Here is a 20,540-nt window from a genome sequence, read left to right as displayed (position 1 = left end):
AGGTGTGCGACACTGGTCTTGCAACACAACCTTAATGCTGTTCATATAGGAAACATGAGTAAATGCTTGAAAAAATGGCTGCAGTCACAGATTTTAAGACAACTTTCTTCAAAATTTAACATGTGACTGTATTTTTTAAAATATCTACATCAACTCAGCAGGGTTGCAGTGCAATAGCCCTGCAGATTATTTTTTTATATATATATATACATGTGTGTGTGTGTGTGTACTTTGCAATCCTTAGAGCGGTGATGAAGGCATTCTTACCCGTTGGCTTGCACATCATTTAAATAATAACTAATAATTATTATAATTAATAATAATAAAGAATTTCAATTTTTTGCAATACTTATGGAGAAGACACCCTTACCCATGGCATTGCTATTCATCAAGAAAACACCAAGAGAGGCTCCGGTGTTGTCTTCCAAACACAAGAAGAAAGTCTGAACGCCGTATAAATTATCCATGTTCTTAAAGGAAAATAGAAAAGACGATTAAAAAAAACCCCAGTAACTATATGCACCCTGCGGTATCTCAAAAATATATCACATGTGAGGTTAAACTTGTCAAAATCACCAACGCTAACCTAATTTTTTTTATTTCTCCTTTTTATGGGAATGTCTTTAAGTTGCTTAAAATCTGTTGAAAGCACAAATTTGGGGAAATCTACCCCAAATTTGAGCCGTTTGGATAAGAACTTCCACATAGCTGTTATTTAAGAGATGAAGATTATAAATTGCATCTCTAGTAGGGATGGAAAGAAAATAAAGGAGACCTTTTCTGCAATAAGTTTTGTTGATAGTGAGGCAAATTCCAGTTTTCAGTTCAAAAATCAAAATAGATGTACCAGACCACAGGCGATGTCTCAAATCTTTGAAAGATTTTTTTGGTTTTTTCTTCTAAACCATTAACTAACTGCAAACATGGAGCTGCTCCCCAAATCCCATTCACATCACTCCTATTTCAGCAAAAGACTTCAGGACTTACTCCAAATTCAGCATAAGGATCAGTGCTGCATTAAACAATCTCTGTTTAATACTCATTTAATCTCATTGTTATCTCAAATAAAGAAAAACCATTTTAGATGGAGTTTGAGATGCTAGAGTTATAACCAAGCTGGTTTAGAGACTCAAATAAAATCAAGTGTATAAATACTCTTACTATTTCTTCCGCCACGATTTACGTTACTTTTCTTGCTCCCTATTGTTGATTATACACCAGCAATTTAATGTTTTCTGTTGGGGTTTTTTTGCAACATTAACTTGTCAAGCGCTTATACGCTCTACCAAACATTTCCTTTTGCTCATCAAGCCCGAAATCTATGAATAAGCACAGCAATAACATTTGACTATTTCCCCCAAAGCACCCCCAAAAAATGTTGCGTGTAGGAATCCAAGTCAGAAAAAGCAATAAGCAAAAAATGAGTATAAATACCGATGACTGATTTTTAAATCACAAATTTGGCAAGTTGATGCAGTGATAGAGCAATATAGCGTCAAAAACTCGCAGATTCAGGATAAAAGATCTCATTGCAGATGGAAAAATATGCTTTTACACTTCTTGAAAACCAGATGCCCTAGAAATCACCTTGGAAAAAAGGTGGAAAACGTCGAAACAAAATAATTGCTGGCAGACCTATTTTGCTTTATAAAGCAACAGCTGCTAAGGGCAACTGTGCATTATTTCCTAAGATACGACGCTACAGAAGGAAAAATTCTGTCTCTACCGAATTTTCCACACAGCAGTGCACGGGCAGGAAAAAACAGCAAAAATCAAAGCCCGCCAAATATTAATTTTCATCAGCTGATTTGCAGCAAAACCCAACCAATTCAATCCAAATATTTCGGGAAAGCTATTCCGACAGGAATTTTATTCAGTGGTATCTTACATTTTGCGACACTTGGCAAGTCTTTAAGGAAAAAAAGGAAAAATCAGTGGATATTGTTAATGTGCCAACTATGGCTGGATTCAAGAATTGACCTGAAAAGAAGGAAAATGTAATAAAATAAACGCTTACTCCCGAAGGGGCCTTGTCCCTGCTGAATATGGGCCAGGTTTTCCATGTGACGTCGTGTTGGTATTGCTTATGCACATGCTCACCCACCCCATAGATATTGCTGCTGGGGAGTTTGATGGAGAGTTGTAAAAACTGCTCGGCGTACAGCAGCGGGCCGATGGTGGTATCGAACCTGGCGAAACGATGAAATGTTGCATAAAGAATTTTATGCTGAAGGTTGGATCCATTAGTATCGCTAACCCCCCCAAAAAACCCAAGCAGTTATTTTAGAAAGCATTTGCATCATGTACCACTACTAATTTTGTCATATGCATCTCATAACTTGGCCAAAACCAGTCATGTTGCATATTGCAGTAAAAATATTGTGTGTTTTTAACAATAATATATTAATTGTGAATTTTTTTTCATTAAAACCATAAAGCGCAACATTATTTTTTCCCCAAAATAAATAAAAGCCTAAGAAAAATTTAAGCAAGCTTTTAGAGCACTGTTTCAAACAGGGCCCGTTCAATTAAATTATTCTCCCCTCCATGTGCCAACTGAATCAGTCCTGAGCATTCACTCCGTCTTTCACACTCTCACCAATGGTAAATCAGTCTTTAGAGAGGCTTTTAAGAAAGCAAACAAAAAAAAAATAGCAGGAAAAAAAGTGAATCCTAAGTGATTAAACTTGAAGAGTTGATAGCACTCCAACTCCTGCTAGCGGTCAGCTAACTAATCGCTTTCTAATTGATTTAATAAATATTTATTCCTGAGGCTTCCGCCTTTCAGTGGGTCTCAGGGCAAGGCTGTTAGCCCAGCTTTGCTTTCTTTAGGTCTGGGGCTTTTTTAGAAAACAAAGAGATTAAAATCCTTAGGTATAGAAGCACTTTGAATATTTTACTTACAATTTTCTAGGACCAGCTTAGCACTGGTTGGTACCAAATAGTTTCCGAACGCAGACCTGAAGCTCAACCTGATTTTGGGGGTTGAGAACTTCAGGAGGAGCATCAAAAATAAGACATGATAGATGGTAAAAAAGTGATGCTGGGAAGGACTTCTTATCATAATTGATGAATCAATGGCACAATTCATCAATTCTCCCTGGGATTAAGGGGAGAAGAGGGCACAGAGCCAACACGGCAAAACTCAACCCCAGGGAGACAGACCTCCCCATCTCCGACATTTTCTGTGGAAAGTGTCCGTCCATATTGCTTTATCCACCAAAAGAAGATGGCAAAACCTAAACCCTGTGAGATAGACCTCCTCATCCCCCAAATTTTATGTGGAAAGAGTCCTTCCATTCTGCTTATCCATCAAAAGAAGAGAAGCAGCAGCTCGCATGTCTCAGAGGGCACCTAACGCAATGCAGACCTTCAGCAAAAACAAATTTTATGGATAAAAAGCCCCAAATTTACTCACACAACTTTTCCATTGCTTGCTCTGGTCACCTTGATGCCAAAGGGATTTTGCTGGACATCAACTGTATATTTTAAGCTGGAGGCTGCTGGACCACTGAAAGGTCCCACGTGCTCATGGGGGACTTCAAATCTTTGTGTTTTAGGATCGGTGATCTACACACGTTTAAAGAAAAAAAATAAGTTCCAAGAACAAAATAAGTAATTTAGAAATTAATGGCTCATTTTAACGCTTTCCAGCGCGACCATCCAAATTTGACTTGGCGAAAAAACCTACCCGTTGTCAAAACCGCATCACAACAAGAAGTGGTCGACGTCAATACGTGGCAAAATTGAGACTGTGCAAACCTACTCAGCCTCTCTATTTGGGTAGATACAAGAATATTTCCCATTATTGCTTGATCGGAGGGTATTTTTCCCATGGGAAATATGCAGGAGGCAGAATTCTGCACAACTGTGTTTGTAGGCTTTGCCCAGCTCTTCTTCAGCGCCTCATTTGCAGTCTTTCTACATGTCCTACCTTGGCTGGGTGGAACCAAACTCAGTCTGGCTTCCAGATTTCTGGCAGGAGAACATGTGCAAACACCCTCCAGCCCCAAGAAAATTAAAAAAAGGAAAAAAAGAAAAAAAGGATGAAAAAAGAATAAAGAACAAAAGTTAAAAAAAAAAGAAAAATAAAAAAAGAAACAAGAAAAAGAAAAAAGAAAAAGAAAAACAAAAGATAAACAGAAAAAAAGAAAAAAGAAAAAGAAAAAAGGAAATGAAAAAAAAGAAAAAAAGAGACAAATTTTAAAAAGCCCAAACAAATGAAAAAACCCCAAACAGAAGTCCTGTCCAGCCCCAAAATCCATGTATTTTGGCATATTTACTACATACTGAACACAGAATTTTCCATAAAATGCAAAGCACTTTGGAAGTGAAAGCCTTCTGCCGAAACAATCGTGAGATATAGATAAATAAATGTATTTGGCTCCAAACCATTTTCCAATGAAGAGGGGGAGAAAAAAGAAGAAAGATAAAATCTGCTCTTTTTAAAGGTATTTGCAATTTTTCACGCACAAATCCTGCTGTGTTAAACCGTTGCTCCTCTGGGTACAAAAAAGCCTCTCCCGGTCAAAACTTTTCCTTGGAAGTACAAGGATGTATTTTGGTGGGAGTCATGGGATGAGAAAGAGAATTAATCTGCCTTTATAACCCCACAGCATCTCCCTCGTGGACGAGGCAGGCCAAAATCTTGCCGATAACAGGGTGGAAAAAACTCACCTTGAACCGAAAGCGATTTTGTGTCTGATACTGCGCCGTGAGGAGGACGGTGGTGATGTCGTTCCCAAAAAGTGAAGGTGAGGAGAGCCGCGACAACGTAGCTTGAAACCCTTGGGCGGGGAAATGAAAACAAATATGAAATGAAATGAAATGAAATTAAATTAAATTAAATGATGACAAAATGAAATGAAATGAAATTAATAAAATAAAGTAAAATAAAGTAGAATAGAATAGAGTAGAATAGAATAGGTCAATTATATTGAAATGGAAGTCTGCGTGCACCTAATTCTGGGAGCTTTGGTGCCAGCTTACCCTCCTGAGTTTTTCGCAGCCCGCCATCCATTCTGTAGCCATGGTTTGAAGAGAAAAAGCACCACGGCACGTTGGTGTCACTCTGGGGGCTCCAGCAGCAGCCACGGAGGGTGCAGAGCCTCTGGTCCAAAAAAGGAGATTTTAATACAAATAAATCCCATAATAAAATGCAGCCACCAGAAAACCCTATATAATATTTGCAACCGGTTCGACTCCGTCTCTGAATGACCCCTCGGGTCCGTTTGGTGGCAAAGAGCGTGGACAGGTTGTTTGGGGGATGCAAAGTGGAAAATTGCTCATTAGTTCTGAAAAAAAAAATGAGGATTCTGGGCATTTGTTCTTTCTTAAAGCCGTGGGTTACACGAGTCTGTTAAAGGAATTATTGAATCGTTTGAGCCGCGACAGCCACAAAAAGGGTGGAGAAAAGTCACGCACTGAAGACTGTATAAAAGTGAAAGTTGGTTTTGCTTTTAAAATAGTGAAAAACCCAATAATTTGAGTATAGAGACAAAGCCATGAGTTCCTCTATGTTTCATGGACATCTCCATTTGCCGCATCGCATGCGTCACCAACCCAGCATTGGTCATGTCAACCTCAATATCAAAAACGTCCACGTGAGTTCTGCACAGGCTCCAATGGAGAAAAAAACACCTTTTTTTATTCATGAACAACAATAAAAAACAAACCCAAACAACTCAATCCATCATTTAAAACACGTATCCTGGTGCGGTGACGCCAACCTCTCCAGCCCAATAAACCAGGACACCTTCACTTTGCTATTAGAAATTAAGTTAGTCACCTGCTTTTTAAGTGAGTTCTACCTCTGAAGGTAAGATTTGGGTCATATATCACTTTAAACATTATTTTTTTATGTCGTTATTGAAATAAGTCATTCCCAGGGTCAAAATGTCGCAGTGATACCAAGGGAACTTGACGGGGAGCCAAGGGCTGCGTCCATAAACGACCTCAGCCCGACCTGCAGGTCTCCAGGACCAAGCACGGACGTCCTGTAAAGCCAGCCCAAATCAACCCAGCTCCACCATCTATTCAAATAGATTAACAACTATTTAAACCGTCTTAATGACTGTTAGGATTAAATATTAAAAAAATATTGTTCAATATGAGAGGTGACCCCAAAGCCTGGTTGGCTAATATTCACTTTCTCCAATTTTCTAAGTGTCCTTCACCCTCCTCCAATTATTCTTTCCTCTTCCTAGACCAAGGACTATTTAAATAGAACTATTAAAATAAGAATATTTAAATATGACTTTAAATAGAGTTCATGACTATTAATGACTTTGTACTTTCAGGAAGCATCAAGTATATATATACACACACATATATATATAAAAACCTCTTAGAGTGTATATATTTTATAGTATATATCTTTCATGTCCACCCCAAAAATTATTTATTTATATATACTTTTATATATAACTATATAAATTTATATACATAAAATATTATGTTTTGTTATGTTACATTGTGTTAGGTTGTATATTACATACAGTATTTTTATTTCTATATGCTTCATATATATATAAATACTTTTTTTATATATATATATATAAATTTTCTATAGTATATATATTTTAGAGTCTATATCTTTCATGCCCAGCACTGAGAAAGAAGCAGAGTCCACCTGAAAAATTGGGGGGGGGGGGGGTTTAATATATATAACATCTATTATTTCATCTTGTACTGTATCGTATTGTATCGTATCATATTATATTATATTATAATTATATTGTATTACATGTAGTATAGTATATTTATTTATATATACTTATATACATAAAAATACATATATATATTAAAAAACCTTTTCTAGTGTATATATTTTATAGTCTATATCTTTCATGTCCAGCACCGAGAAAGGAGCAGAGTCCACCGGAAAAATTATTTGCACTATTATAAAAGCTATCGCTTTATGTAAATAACCGTTAACGCTTGCCCCACCCTCCGGGCCGTAAAACCCACCCAACAGATACGGAGATGAAACGGAGCCCCGGAGACCAAATCCAGGATTATTTAGAGACAAGGCGGACGCAGGCAGAGATTTTACCGCGGCGTAAGCGGTAACTCCCGAACTCCGCCCCGGGGGTGCAGGCAAAGGCGCGACCGCACCATTATTTTACATAAACCCACAGAAATCAACCAATTTATTAGAAAATTCCCACGAGCGCGTGTCCCAGCCGCGAGGGGTCATTTTTCAGGGTGTTTTCTTGCCTCGTCAAAGTTTGCTCTCGTTTGCAGTGAGCGGTTAACGAATACCGACTCTCCTCCGTCCTACGCATGGTTAATAAATAAGTATTTTCGGTAATTCTAGTTAGACATGCTCGTTTGCTGGCTTTTTATATATATTGTGCATGAATGAGGAAAGCAAGGCTTTCTATCAGCTATACAAGCTTACATGTGATTTAAATTAATTGTAATTTTCCCAGCGAGCCTTTAGCCTGAAATCCACTTAATGGTAAAAAAGGCAGTGGCAAATCACCTTTATTATTCCTCATTATTATTATTATTATTGGAATAAATCCAATAATTCTGCAAAATCAACTCTTCATGAAGGAAATAGGATTTTCAGCTTGTTCGCTCTGTGGCCCTGCTCCGTTCCGCACCAAACCTTATTAAAAAACCCAATTAAATCTTAGGGGTGATGCAAAATGTGGGACTTAAAGAAAGACATAAATGAATCAAATTTTTGGCACAACTGTGGCGAGATTTGCTGCAATATGTGATGGCTGTGTTGCTTCTCTGTTTTTATTCTCAAATTCAGCAATATTTGATACTAATATTAAATTATTACTTTAACACTAATATTAAATTATAAGTTAAATATTAACTTTAGTCACTTGGTACACACAGCTGGCTCCAAGGTATTAATTAAAGATTAAAACGATCCGCAAGACTGCTCCAACGCTACGTGCCATCTCCCCTGGAAAAGGGGACTTTGCCGTCAGTTTGACCTTTAATTACAGTTTTAGCGGCCAGATTGTATTAGATGTTATTTTATGACATGATTATAGTGGGTTTTGCTGAAAAACTGAAATAATCCACCTCGTTTTCTAAATTCTCCATTATCAAGACGGCACCAATGTAAGAGAGCGACGGAGACTCAATTTGCTTTGGAAAACATTGCAATATTACAGCCTAAAAATCATACGCATCGTGACGAGCTAATTTGTATTTTAATATGCCATTAGAAATGTTAATATCTGACATCACGCCAAAAAAAAGGCGGTTCTGCAAAGCGGAAATATTTCCAAATCGGTTGGTGTTGGCCCAATTTTGTTCCCAGCTTGAATTTAAATCAACAGGATGGACTTTGTCGCTGCTCCAAGTGCTCCCGCAAGGAGAAAAATCCAACTTGGTAATGGGCTGAAATTGGTTAAATTTGTTACTATCGGTGGTTGCACATCACCAAAAAATATTCAGGCAGTTGCTGGTTGAAAAATGGTTAAAAAAACCTGCCCTGGTATAAACAAGGTAATTTATTTTGTTATTAAATGGGAGTAATTTATCCCACAGGTGGTAGGCTATAAAACCTATTTTTTTTTCTTCTAGGCTATTAAACCTATTTTTTTGCTTCTTTTTCTCATGTTTTCAGACCTTGGTGGCAACTTGGTCCGGGATGCAGTCGATCCGCTCGGCTGTTCCCACGTTTGGGCAGTGTGGGGAAAATTCTGTGAGGCAGAGAAACGAAGGGGTTAATCTCAATAATTTAAAATTATTATTACTATCGCTATTGCTATTATGATTGCTACTATTACTATTGTTACTGCTATTGCTACTACTATTACTGTTGTTGTTATTATTAAATGTCCTTTTAATGATTTTCCCAACTCTTTTCTCATCGTCTGGAAAGTCTCCAGCCACGAACATTGCTTCCAACAAGCTCGACCACCGCTAACTCGCTTGTTTTACAAAATTCTGTGCAACTGCTGCAGATAAAGACAGAAAAACTTCATTTTTCCAGGTTTTAAATGCAGGGTTGTCTCTAAGACAAGTGATTTCTGATGAACCGAAACAGTAAAAATATTACAGGCTGTTACGGTTATCGGTTTTTCTATGTACACCAGGGCTTTGTCTCCCTCCGTCTTTTTTTTTTAAGTGATGCTTTAAATTAAAAAATACTGAAATCCTCCTCTTTTGACAATTAGAAAATGAAGCAAGAGGAAACTGAGGTTTAGGGGGGATAAAATTTGCCTTTAATTATGCATCATCCCATTGATATCTGCAGCTCGACGTTGTCCCTATTATCAGCGCATGACTCCGGTTCACCTTTGGTTAATGATAAAAACGGAGTAACGTCAAGAGCCGTAATAAATTCTGCAACGGGCAAAAGAAAAATGCTTATTTTCATTTTTTGAGGGGGTTGGTGATTTTCCACATTTTTGAAGACCCTGATCATAACAGGCATTAAAATAATCCCCATCAGATCCTGGGAGCGGTGTCCAATTTCTGCAGGTTATAAAATAATTATTTTAAATTTTATTTATATCTATTACATTTATATATAAATATGTTTTACATAAATAAATTATAAATTCTATATTATGTGTAGTTTTATAATTTATTATATATAGTATATGTAATTATATTTTTTATACTGTATTCTTTATATATAAACAATTTTATTTTATCCAACGGATCCGTAAAGTTCAAGGCGGGGACTTTTTTTCTGGTTCAGCAGCAGAAATCAGCACTTACGGCTGCTTGTGGATACGGTTTCCCTCGTTGCTAAAATCCCGATGAGGACACAGGCCACGGCCACCGCCAAACAGAAGAGGACGATGAATATAATTTCCAGTTTGCTGAATTTCTTCTTTTCCATCTACGCCCGGAAGAACGCCGTTGTATAAGGAAACCAAAAATAACATTTTTGGAAGAGTATAGAAATTATTTCAGTCTTAAGTCATACCCCCTCGTACATAGATTACTGCAAGGGCCAAGTGCAATAACTCTCATATTCAGAATAAATCGGGTAACGTCGCTGATGTCGTGATTCATCACTGAGGGATTTCTTTTCCTCCCTGCAAACTCCTTTTAAATATGCACAAAACAACATTTTCACCTGACTCTAATCACGGAGATTTTTTTTTTTTCCATTTTACTGAGACTCCAGAACTAAACCTGAAACGATCGGCACATTTTTGTTTTGCAAGTTTTATTTTTTCAAACAAACAAAACCCCCTGTTTTCTAAAGAATGATATTAATTTGCCCTAAAAAAAAAAAAAAAGACTTTAACAAGGTAGGACAGTTATTTGTAAAAGAGAAGAAAACTGTGTACATAAAAAGAACAGCGTAAGCCTGTTGCACCTCTTCACCTCTCAAGCCCAAGCAGCCCCAAAAAACTGCTGAATTTTGGAAAAAAATCATTTTAACCACTAAACAGTACAGCGGCTCTGCCTCTCTGCAGTTCCCATTCATATTGACTGAATATTGACCGGGAGCCCTAAGAACTAACATTCATTTGGAGGGAAAAACTGAAATAATAATGATAATAATGATAATTAATATTAATGAAAATAATTAATAAATTATAAAACTGAAGTATTATTGCTGCTATTATTATTATTATTATTAAAGTTTTTATTGCCCTAAGCACCCACCCCAAACAACCATAACATTCAATTTTCCGTTCTTTCATTCCCAAATACTCAAACGCTAAAAATAAGGGTGTTTAATTTCTAAATGTCTATTCAACCACCAGGGAAATAGGCAGCAGCCAGGCAAAAATTTCTTAAAAAAGGAGTAAATTAAACTGTGTACCTTACGGCCCTTTTGCCTTCCTTTTTCAGCTGTTGCTCTCAGCTGTAAATCCATGTTTTATTCCCTCCCGTTATCAGCTGGGTGCATCGTTTGCTAACAAAGTCCACCAATGACGACTGCACACCTCCCACCCGACTGGGCTATTTTTTTTTTTTTCTTTTTTTTTTTTCTTAAGGATTTACAACTTCGCTTTGCTGATTGCACAGAGTCCACCGTCACGAGAAACAGGCGTTTCCCTGAATTCGTGTTTCTGCCGTCGCGGATTTCACGCAAGTTTTCTGCAAGCCGCGACGCAATATCGAATTGCGGGAATGAAAACGTCGGCGTGTATTGGGTTTGCCTGGCAAGGTTTTGGTAGCGGGGGGGTCTACTGGGGTGGCTTTTGTAAGAAGATTCCAGAAGCTTCCCCCCTGTCCGATGGAGCCAATGTTGGCCGGCTCCAAGACGGACCCGCCGCCGGCCAAGCCCGAGCCCATCGGTGACGGTGGTAGCGCCTCTGGGAGAACGTAATTAAAAAGTGGGAAAAAACTGCTGTGCAACAGCAGCCGGAGAGAGGAGTGAGAAGATGGGAGAGAACCAACCCTGCAGACCCCCAGGTCGGTGAAGAAGGAGGGGGAGAAGCTCCTCCAGGCGCCGGAGCAGAGATTCCCCTGCAGCCCGTGGCGATGAAGACCACGGTGAGGCAGGTTGTCCCCCGGCAGCCCACGTCGGTCCACGGTGGAGCAGATATCCACCCGCAGCCCGGGGAGGACCCCACGCCGGAGCAGGGGGATGCCCGAGGGAGGCTGGGACCCCGTGGGAAGCCCGCGCTGGAGCAGGTTTGCTGGTAGGACTGGTGACCGCACGGGGTGACCCACGCTGGAGCAGGCTGTGCCTGAAGGACTGCAGCCCATGGGAAGGACCCACGCCGGAGCAGTTCGTGAAGAACTGCAGCCCGTGGGAAGGACTCACGTTGGAGAAGTTCGTGGAGGACTGTCTCCCGTGGGAAGAACCCCACGGCGGAGCAGGGGACGAGTGCGGAGTCCTCCTCCCCCTGAGGAGGAAGGAGCGGCAGAGACAACGTGCGAGGAACCGACTCAAACCCCCATTCCCCGTCCCCCTGCGCCGCTGGGGGGGGTGGATAAAGAATTTGGGAGTGAAGCTATGCCTGGGAAGAAGGGAGATGTGGGGGGAAGGTGTTTTAAGATTTGGGTTTATTTCTCATTACCCTACTCTGGTTTGATTGGTAATAAATTAAGTTAATTTTCCTCAAGTCGAGTCTGTTTTCCCCGTGACTGTTATTGCCGAGTGATCTCTCCCTGCCCTCATCTCGACCCACGAGCCTTTCGTTATATTTTCTCTCCCTTGTCCAGCTGAGGAGGGGAGCGATAGAGCAGCTTTGGTGGGTGCCTGGTGTCCAGCAAGGGTCAACTCACCACGCAGGGACTGCAAAAATTAGTAAAACCACTATAAAAATCAAGGTTATTTTTGTGTGTCCTGATTAGATTTGCAGGAATTAAGAGCCAATTATGTCCTGAAAATCAGTCAGTTGAAAACAAGGGAATTCTGGTAAATCCATCAAAGTAAGAAAATTGGTTCCAACTCAGCAAATGTTTCTGGGACCTCCCCGGATCAAATTCCACCCTTGAACAAAAAGCAGACGCTGGGAACAAAGTGCCCACCCCTAAAAACTGCCTCTTTCACACCAAAATGCTGAAACACCTACCCCAGGCATTCAGGGGGAAAAAGGAAAAAAATTTTTTTAGATTTTAAAAATCACATTACAAAAGTCAATTCGTATTGAAAAGACTTGTTCAGAAACTCCACCAAAAAAAAAACCAGAAAAAGAAAAAGAGAAACTATTCCTGCACCTCCACCCTTACAACTCACCTGGAGGGTCAGACAGGTGCGGTCGGGGTTATTTTTCTATTTTTATGTCAAAAGTGGAGAACATGCAGAGAATCCTGACACAGAGGTTGGAGACCAGGACTCTTCCTTGTGCAAAGAGCATGTTGACCTGCAAGCAGAAGCTACCACATGTTCTCACTTGCTTAATTACTTAGTTACTAAAGTATTCTGCTGACACAGAGAAAACCACCAGGTGATTCCTTTTCCCCTTCATTTTAACTTTGTTTTATTTATTTGCCACATGTGTAAATGGAAGCCCACCAGGCTTGGCAGAAGCCCAACCGATGGGGCTGGTAGCAGTCAGCCTGAAGAAGGTTTATCCCACAATGAGCCCAATCTCAAAAATCAGGAGTTTTCATTCTATAACAATTTACACCCAGAAATCTTGATTTTATTTGCTAGCTAGGTCTTGAAATAATTTCAACCAAACGATTGCATTCCCATGGAAAAGCAATAAACTTGTTTAAAATTCATTGTCAAAGTACCCGTAGGAGATCCAGGACATTGTAACCATGGCATAAATTCCATCTGCTGATACCTGGACAGACCTTCATCCGTCCGCATATTTTAAAATGGGCCAAAATAGCATTTTTGGGGCCAGATGCAAAGCACTGCAGAGAGAAGGACCGTGGTCTGAAACTGAATCTTGGTGTTATTTATGCTTCTGTGTTAGTTTGAGTTATAGCCACGAGAGTCATCACGATGACCGCGTTCCCAACCAAAACCACGCCGGGTCGAAGGAGGAAGAAATTTTGCAGCTCCCCGTGTAAACAAGGGAATGACTTGTCGTGAAGCTGTAAAGATAGCGGTCGCTTCTGGAGACCTTGCCGTCCGAAGCGGAGCAGGTGCCTCTCAAGGTCTCACGAGGACCTGACGTGACTAGAACATGAATTTTATACCACTGTGTGTACGGAAAAACAAAAATCTTTTTTATGGCTAGTGAAAGTGTAAACAGAAACTGAGGCGGAGTCAGGCGCTGTAGGAACAAGTTTCATGATGGTTTGAACCACAATCGTGAATGTAGAGCAGTTGCTTGTGTCTGCAAATTAATAACTGCTATTTTTCAAGGTAGACAATATATCTCCCAAAAGCTAAATCTTACCTATTACCAAAAATGTATTATCTCCCCTTTCAGCTACAAAAAAAAAAAATTAAAAATTTGCTTGGGGAGGGGGGAAAAGTGTATTTTCTCTGTGACTGCTCACGCCTTGGACAGATCAAAATATGCTTGACAATGGGACGTGACCGAAATCTATGGTCTGATTTGTTTGGGTTGTTGGGTTTTTTTAAACCATAATGAAATCGCATCAGGAACATTTGAAAATGCAAAAAGCGTAAATGAGCTGAACCTGGCGTTTGTAGCTGATAATGGAGATGTTGACTGTAGGGGACACTTCTCTGCCTATAAATGGGGGGCAGCATGGGGAATAAACGTGATGAGTTGGAGATCTGGCCCCAGCTGCGGGTCTACGATCTCGGGGGGATCACGGAGACGTGGTGGGATGGCTTCCGTGACTGGAGCGTTGCAACGGAGGGACACAAGCTCCTTGGGAAGAACCAGAAGCGTTGCCCTTTAGGGAGCGCGTGGAGCTTTTCCGTGGAGATGGATGCGCCAACGGAGAGCTCCTGGGTTAGGATGTGTCCTGGTTTCAGCTGGGATAGAGTTAATTGTCTTCCTAGTAGCTGGTACAGTGCTGTGGTTTTGGGTTTGGTATGAGAAGAATGTTGATAACGCACTGATGTTTTCAGTTGTTGCTAAGGCATGTTTGGTCTAAAGTCAAGGATTTTTCAGTTTCTCATTCCCAGCCAGCAAGAAGGCTGGAGGGGCACAAGGAGTTGGGAGGGGACACAGCCAGGACAGCTGACCCCAACTGGCCAACGGGATATTCCATACCATGTGACGTCACGTCCAGTATATAAACTGGGGGGAGTGGGAGCAGGGGGATCGCTGCTCAAGGACTAACGGGGCATCGGTCGGCGGGGTGGCGAGCAATTGCACTGTGCATCACTTGCATATTCCAATCTTTTTATTATTACTGTTGTCATTTTATTAGTGTTATCATTACCATTATTCGTTTCTTCTTTTCTGTTGTATTAAACTGTTCGTATCTCAGCCCACGAGGTGGGGGTTTTTTCCGATTCTCTCCCCCATCCCACTGGGTGGGGGGGAAGTGAGCGAGCGGCTGCGTGGTGCCTAGTTGCTGGCTGGGGTTAAACCACGACAGGATGAAAGCGAGGACAGGCGACGTGACGGTGACGTGACGGTGACGTAGCGGGTGTCTGCTACAGACCAGGATGACCAAGCAGCTGAGGTCCTCTACAGACAGAGAGGAGCAGCCTCACGTTCACAGGCCCTGATCTTCAGCGGGACTTCAACCACCCCGACATTGCGTGTCCGGAGAAGGGCAACGAAGCTGGTGAAGGGTCTAGAGTGCAAGTCCGATGAGGAGCGGCTGAAGGAACTGGAGTTGTTTATTCTGGAGAAAAGGAGGCTGAGGGGAGACCTTATCGCTCTCTACAACTACCTGAAAGGAGGTGGTAGTGAGGTGGGTGCTGGTCTCTTTTCCCAAGTAACAAGCGATAAGACGAGAGGAAATGACCTCAGGTTGCGTCAGGGGAGGTTTAGATTGGGTATTAGGAAAAATTTCTTCACCGAGAAGGGTTGTCAAGCATTGGAACCAGCTGCCCAGGGAAGTGGTTGAGTCGCCATCCCTGGAGGTATTTAAAAGACGTGTAGAGGTGGCACTTAGAGACATGGTTTAGTGGTGGACTTGGCAGTGTTAGATTGACGGTTGGACTCGATGATCTAAAGGGTCTTTTCCAACCTAAATGATTCTATGATTCTGATCCAGGAGGTTCCCGGTGAACCTCGTTGACAACCTCCTCCTCCTCCAAGTGACAGAGCAGCCAAGGAGGAGAGGTGCTCTGCTGGACCTCATACAGATCATAGAATCCTAGAATCAGAATGGTTTGAGTTGGAAGGGACTTCTAAAGGTCCAAGCCCTGCAATGAGCGGGGAGATGGAGCCAGGCTCTTTTCGGTGGTGCTCAGTTCCAGGACCAGGGGCAATGGGCACAAACTGAAGCACGGGAAGTTCCCTCTGATCACCAGGAAACACCACGTTAAGTGTGAGGATGACCGAGCGCTGGCGCAGGTTGGCCGGAGAGGTCGTGTAATGTCTCACCTCGGAGATACTCAAAAGCTGTCTGGACACAAGCCTGGGCCACTGGCTCTAGCTGCCCTGCCTGAGCAGGGGGGATAGACCGGATAATCTCCCGAGGTTCTGTCCAACCTCAACCAGTCTGTGATTCTGTGAAATAATATTTCTTTCAAGCTAATTTCTAGCTCCTGGTAGCTTATGGCTACGTTATCGCGGCCAGCGTTGTCCATACCCACACTGAAATTTTTAGGGTGCACCAACACAGCCGCACCATTCGTGGTACCTACAGCAGATGTCTTCACTGCTTAGGACATGGATGTCTGGGGAACGCTTGCTCTGCCCCACAGCCTCTGCTCCTCCCTGGGACCCATTCCTTCCTGATAGCCCAGCTCTTCCCCATAGACCCCATTGCTCCACGGGCACCTCGGGTTCCTGGCCTCTGACCCATGGTCTCCACAGCTCCCCAGGACCCAGGTGTCTCCGGGTATGTCAGCTCTGCCTCATAGACCCACCACCATTCCCAAGGAATCCAGGATACCCCTGCTTTGCCCCACAGACTCCACTGGATCCACACATGGAGGTTACCCAACCGCCGGGCCATAAACCGCTCCCCCAGGCATTTGGACACCCCGAGTCCAATGCAGACCTGGGGGTATTGGGTAGAACAGTGCCGCCCCATGACCCCCGAGACCAGGACTAACGAAACTTCAGGATTAGGGAAAAGCTAAGGTGAGGGTTCAAGTTTCTGGTGAGCGGTTGGGCTGCTGGTGAGGTTTCTGCATGAGGGGATTGAGTTGGGTCTCCTGGCGAGAGCTGGGCCCCGATTTAGGGTGAGCAATCAGGGCAAGGGAGCAGGATGAAGGACACGGGAAGGGTTGTGGGTTCGGGCTTAAGCCTCGTGATTTTGAGGTTAGGGATTGGGGTAAGGATGAGGGGTAGGAGCTTTGGTAGGGCTCTGGGACAGTGGGTGGTGTAAGAGTATGTGGAAGGTATCAGCATCTGCTGCATCAATGTTACCTCATCAAGGACCTTTTTTCGGTCTACCAAAAAGGATAACAAGTAAAAAGGGAAGCGATAAACAAAACCACCCGGGGACACAGACTTGAAGGACCAGTGATAACGGACTCGAAGACAGCCACCAGCCACCGGTGTTCTTCACTGGGGTCCCTCACCTCCTGGGGCAGAGCGCCAACCAGTCAGCGGGGTCCCTCGCCTCCCAGAAGAGGAAGATGGAGAGAAAGAGGAGAAGAGTGAGGAAGGAGAGAACTCAAAGGGCTCCCTTCCCCTTAAGGTCCTCCACATAGGCCCCCTCCCCATATGGCCCCCTCCCCTAGGGACCCCGGACACCCTTTTCTATAGGGTCCTACAAATCCTCTACATAACCCCATCCCTGGAACCCTGCACACCCTATAGGGACACCCCCTTCACCCGACCCCAAACACCCCAGGCCCATAGGGACCCCCCCATATATCCTATAGGGAATCTCCCATGACTGACCCCTGACCCCCTATAGGGCCCCCCCCACCATAGGGCCCTGCTGGGGGGGGCGCTTCCCCAGCGTCTCACAGCCCTCATGCCCCCACCGATGTCAGAAGAAGGCAGGCAACACCAGGATGCAACACATTCTGTATTTGAATTATAATTTTTTTTCCCCCAGAAATACAGGAAAAAAGGGGGAAGGGGACACAAATTGGGTACAGGAAAGGAAAAAAAAAAAAAAAGGTTATAACAGAAAAAGGTATTTTCCCCCCACCCCCTTTTCCCACCCCCTTTCTACCCCCCCAGTTTGGGATCTGGGGTCGGCTAGGACACCAAAGCTCCACCTGTACTGGAAAGAAAGTGTTAACGGACCCAAAACCACCACCCTTTCACCCCAAAACCTGCCCCAGGAGCCTCAACCCCCCCATACGATGCTACTCAGAGCCATTCCCAGTCCTCCCAGTTTCTGGCCAGGACTCAGATCTGCCCCCCAGGGAGGATGGAGTAAGGGCCCCCCCCTCTCCTGGGCCTCCAGGACCTGGGGCTGTGTTTTGGGGCAGAAACCCTCAATTTGAGGGCAATCGGCCAACTCTGGGAAAACTGGATTAACGCCAGGTCTGGGGTAAAACAAGGGTAGCTGGGCAAGTCCCTCATCCTCCCAGTATACCAGTGAATAGCCACCATCTTCCCAGTATACTAAGAAGTCTCCTTCTTCCCAGTATACCAGTTAAAAAACGTATTTCTGGTATACTAGTGAAAAAGAAAATCCTGTCCTCCCAGTGTACCAGTAAAACCCCCGCATCCTCCTTCAGTAGTAGAGCCTTGTCCTCCCAGTAGACCAGTGAAAACGTGCCTTCCTTCCAGTATAGCAGTTAAAGCTCTCACATCCTCCCAGTATACCAGTAATCAAGCTCAGTCCTCCCAGTATACCGGTGAAAAAACTCTGTTCTCCCAGCACACCAGTGAAAAGGGGCCTTCCTCCCAGCGTACCAGTTAAAAAAACATTCTCCCAGTATACCGGTGAAAAAGCAGTCTTCCTCCCAGTATGCCCATCAAGAACCTCTGCCTCCCCGGTATACCAGTTCAAAAAAATACGTTTTCCCAGTACACAAGTCACTAACCACTATCCTCGCAGTATACCGGTTAAAAACCCACCTTCCTCCCAGCATACCAGTGAAAACCGCCATCCTCCCAGTAAACGTGTTAAAAACCCACCTTCCTCCCAGCCTACCAGTTTACTCCTGTCCTCCCAGTACTTAAAAAGGGCCTTCCTCCCAGCATAGCAGCTAAAAAGCCTGCCTTCCTCCCAGTATACCAGTTCCCCCCCCATCCACCCAGCCCCCCAGTTCCCCCCCCCCATCCTCCCAGTGACCAACTGGGGGACGTACAGCCGCCCCCCTCCCCGCCGGGTGCCCTGCGGCCCGGCGTCCGCGACTCAGGGCCAGGGTCTCCAGACATGGCGGGGCGGCCCCGGCAGCCCCCCGCCCTCCCCCGGCGCCTCCTCCTTGGCGCAGCGCCGACGGCGTGAGTCCTCGTGGCCGCCGGGGCCGCCACCGGGGCCGTGCTGGGGCCCCAGGCTGGGCCCCCAACTAGGCCCCAAAGTAGGCCTGAGAGTAGGCCCGAGCCCAGGCCCCAGCCCAGGCCCGTAACCGGGACACCCGGACCCGTCGCCAGGGCAACCGCGGCCATCGTCACGGCAACCGCGGCCATCGTCACGGCAACCGGGGCCGTCGTCACGGCAACCGGGGTCGTCGCCGGGGCAACCGGGGCCGTCGCCGGGGCGATAACCTAGGCCGCAGTCAGGCCTGTGAGTAGGCCCCAGACTAGGCCCCGGAGTAGGCCTGAAGTTGTGGTAACCGGGCCCGTAACCGTGGTAACCGGGACAGCCGGACCCGTCGCCAGGGCAACCGCGGCCATCGTCACGGCAACCGCGGCCATCGTCACGGCAACCGGGGTCGTCGCCGGGGCAACCGGGGCCGTCGCCGGGGCGATAACCTAGGCCGCAGTCAGGCCTGTGAGTAGGCCCCAGACCAGGCCCCGGAGTAGGCCCGAAGTTGTGGTAACCGGGCCCGTAACCGTGGTAACCGGGACAGCCGGGCCCCACCCGCGGCGCGGGCAGTCCGTGGCGGCCGGGGGGCCCGGGGGTGTCGGCGAGACCGGCGATGAAGGACGGGGAGCAGACGGCCGTCGGGCCGGAACAGGGAGGTTCCGTTGGGATGGCCTGCAGGAAACGGGCGGCGCGAGCCAGGCACTCCCGGTAGCCGCTGCGGTAACGCCGCAGGAGCAGCTCCTCCGTCCCCGAGGGCTCTGTGCCGAAGAGAAACGCGGTGACCACCTCCGCCGCCCCACCCGCCGCCCCAGCGCGGCCGCCCGAGAACCCGCAGCGCGGCGGTGGGGGGGGGGCCGGGGGGGGGCGCGTTCCCAGGGCGGGGGAAACTGAGGCACGGACCTGAGAGGGGCTGCGCCCGCAGGAACTGCACCGTTTTCTGCAGGATCTCGGCCTTCTCCACCTTGGGGTTTCGGAGGCGCTGGGGGGGGGGGGAGACGGACGCGGAAAGAGAGAGAGAGAGAGAGAGAGACACGGGGCGGGAAGGGGGGATGACAGGCGTCACACGAACCGCGACGCCGGGGGGCGGTGGCGGCCACGGTGTCGTGACGGAACCACCGTCGGGCCCCGACGGCGCCCCCGGGGAGCCGTGAGCGAGCCCCGGGGGAGGGCGGGGTGATACGGCTCCGCTAGTGTCCCCATAGTGCCCCGATACTGTCGCGATAGTGCCCCGATAGCGCCCCAATAGTGCCCCGATACTGTCGCGATAGTGCCCCGATAGCGCCCCAATAGTGCCCCGATACTGTCGCGATAGTGCCCCGGTAGTGTCCTGATACCGCCCTGATAGGGTCCCGACAGTGCCCCGATAGAGCCCTGATAGTGTCCCGATAGTGTCCCGATAATGTCCTGATAGAGCTCCCCAACAGTATCCTGATAGTGCCCCAGCAGTGTCCCGATAGCACCCTGATAATATCCCGATAGCATCCCGATAGAGCCCTGATAGTCTCCCCATAGTGTCCCAACAGAGCTCCCCGATAGTGTCCCGATAGTGCCCCGATAGCGCCACATTAGTGTCCCGATAGAGCCCCGATAGTGTCCCGATAGAGCTCCCCAATAGTGTCCCGATAGCGCCCCAACAGTGTCCCAATAGTGCCACGGTAGAGCCCCGATAGTGTCCCAATAGACTCCTGTTAGCGTTCCCA

At 45.4% G+C, this 20,540-nt stretch overlaps 1 protein-coding gene across 1 annotated transcript in view; it reads right to left on the bottom strand.

Annotated features, from left to right (window-relative positions):
• The window catches only part of LOC128150332 (maltase-glucoamylase-like), a 46,299-nt gene extending 36,473 nt beyond the window's left edge, over positions 1 to 9,826 (bottom strand). Inside the window, exons 1-7 of the mRNA XM_052806448.1 lie at positions 9,703 to 9,826; positions 8,602 to 8,675; positions 4,990 to 5,110; positions 4,678 to 4,787; positions 3,419 to 3,570; positions 2,018 to 2,189; positions 371 to 470 (exon numbers count right to left, since the gene is read on the bottom strand). Coding sequence (XP_052662408.1) covers positions 371 to 470; positions 2,018 to 2,189; positions 3,419 to 3,570; positions 4,678 to 4,787; positions 4,990 to 5,110; positions 8,602 to 8,675; positions 9,703 to 9,826 — 853 coding nt within the window. The remainder of the gene's footprint in view (positions 1 to 370; positions 471 to 2,017; positions 2,190 to 3,418; positions 3,571 to 4,677; positions 4,788 to 4,989; positions 5,111 to 8,601; positions 8,676 to 9,702) is intronic.
• Between the last annotated feature and the right edge of the window lie 10,714 nt (positions 9,827 to 20,540).

The sequence above is a fragment of the Harpia harpyja genome, chromosome 13 (genome assembly GCF_026419915.1).
Source record: "Harpia harpyja isolate bHarHar1 chromosome 13, bHarHar1 primary haplotype, whole genome shotgun sequence".
Lineage (NCBI taxonomy): Eukaryota > Metazoa > Chordata > Aves > Accipitriformes > Accipitridae > Harpia > Harpia harpyja.
This window is presented reverse-complemented; position numbering and strand designations above follow the sequence as displayed.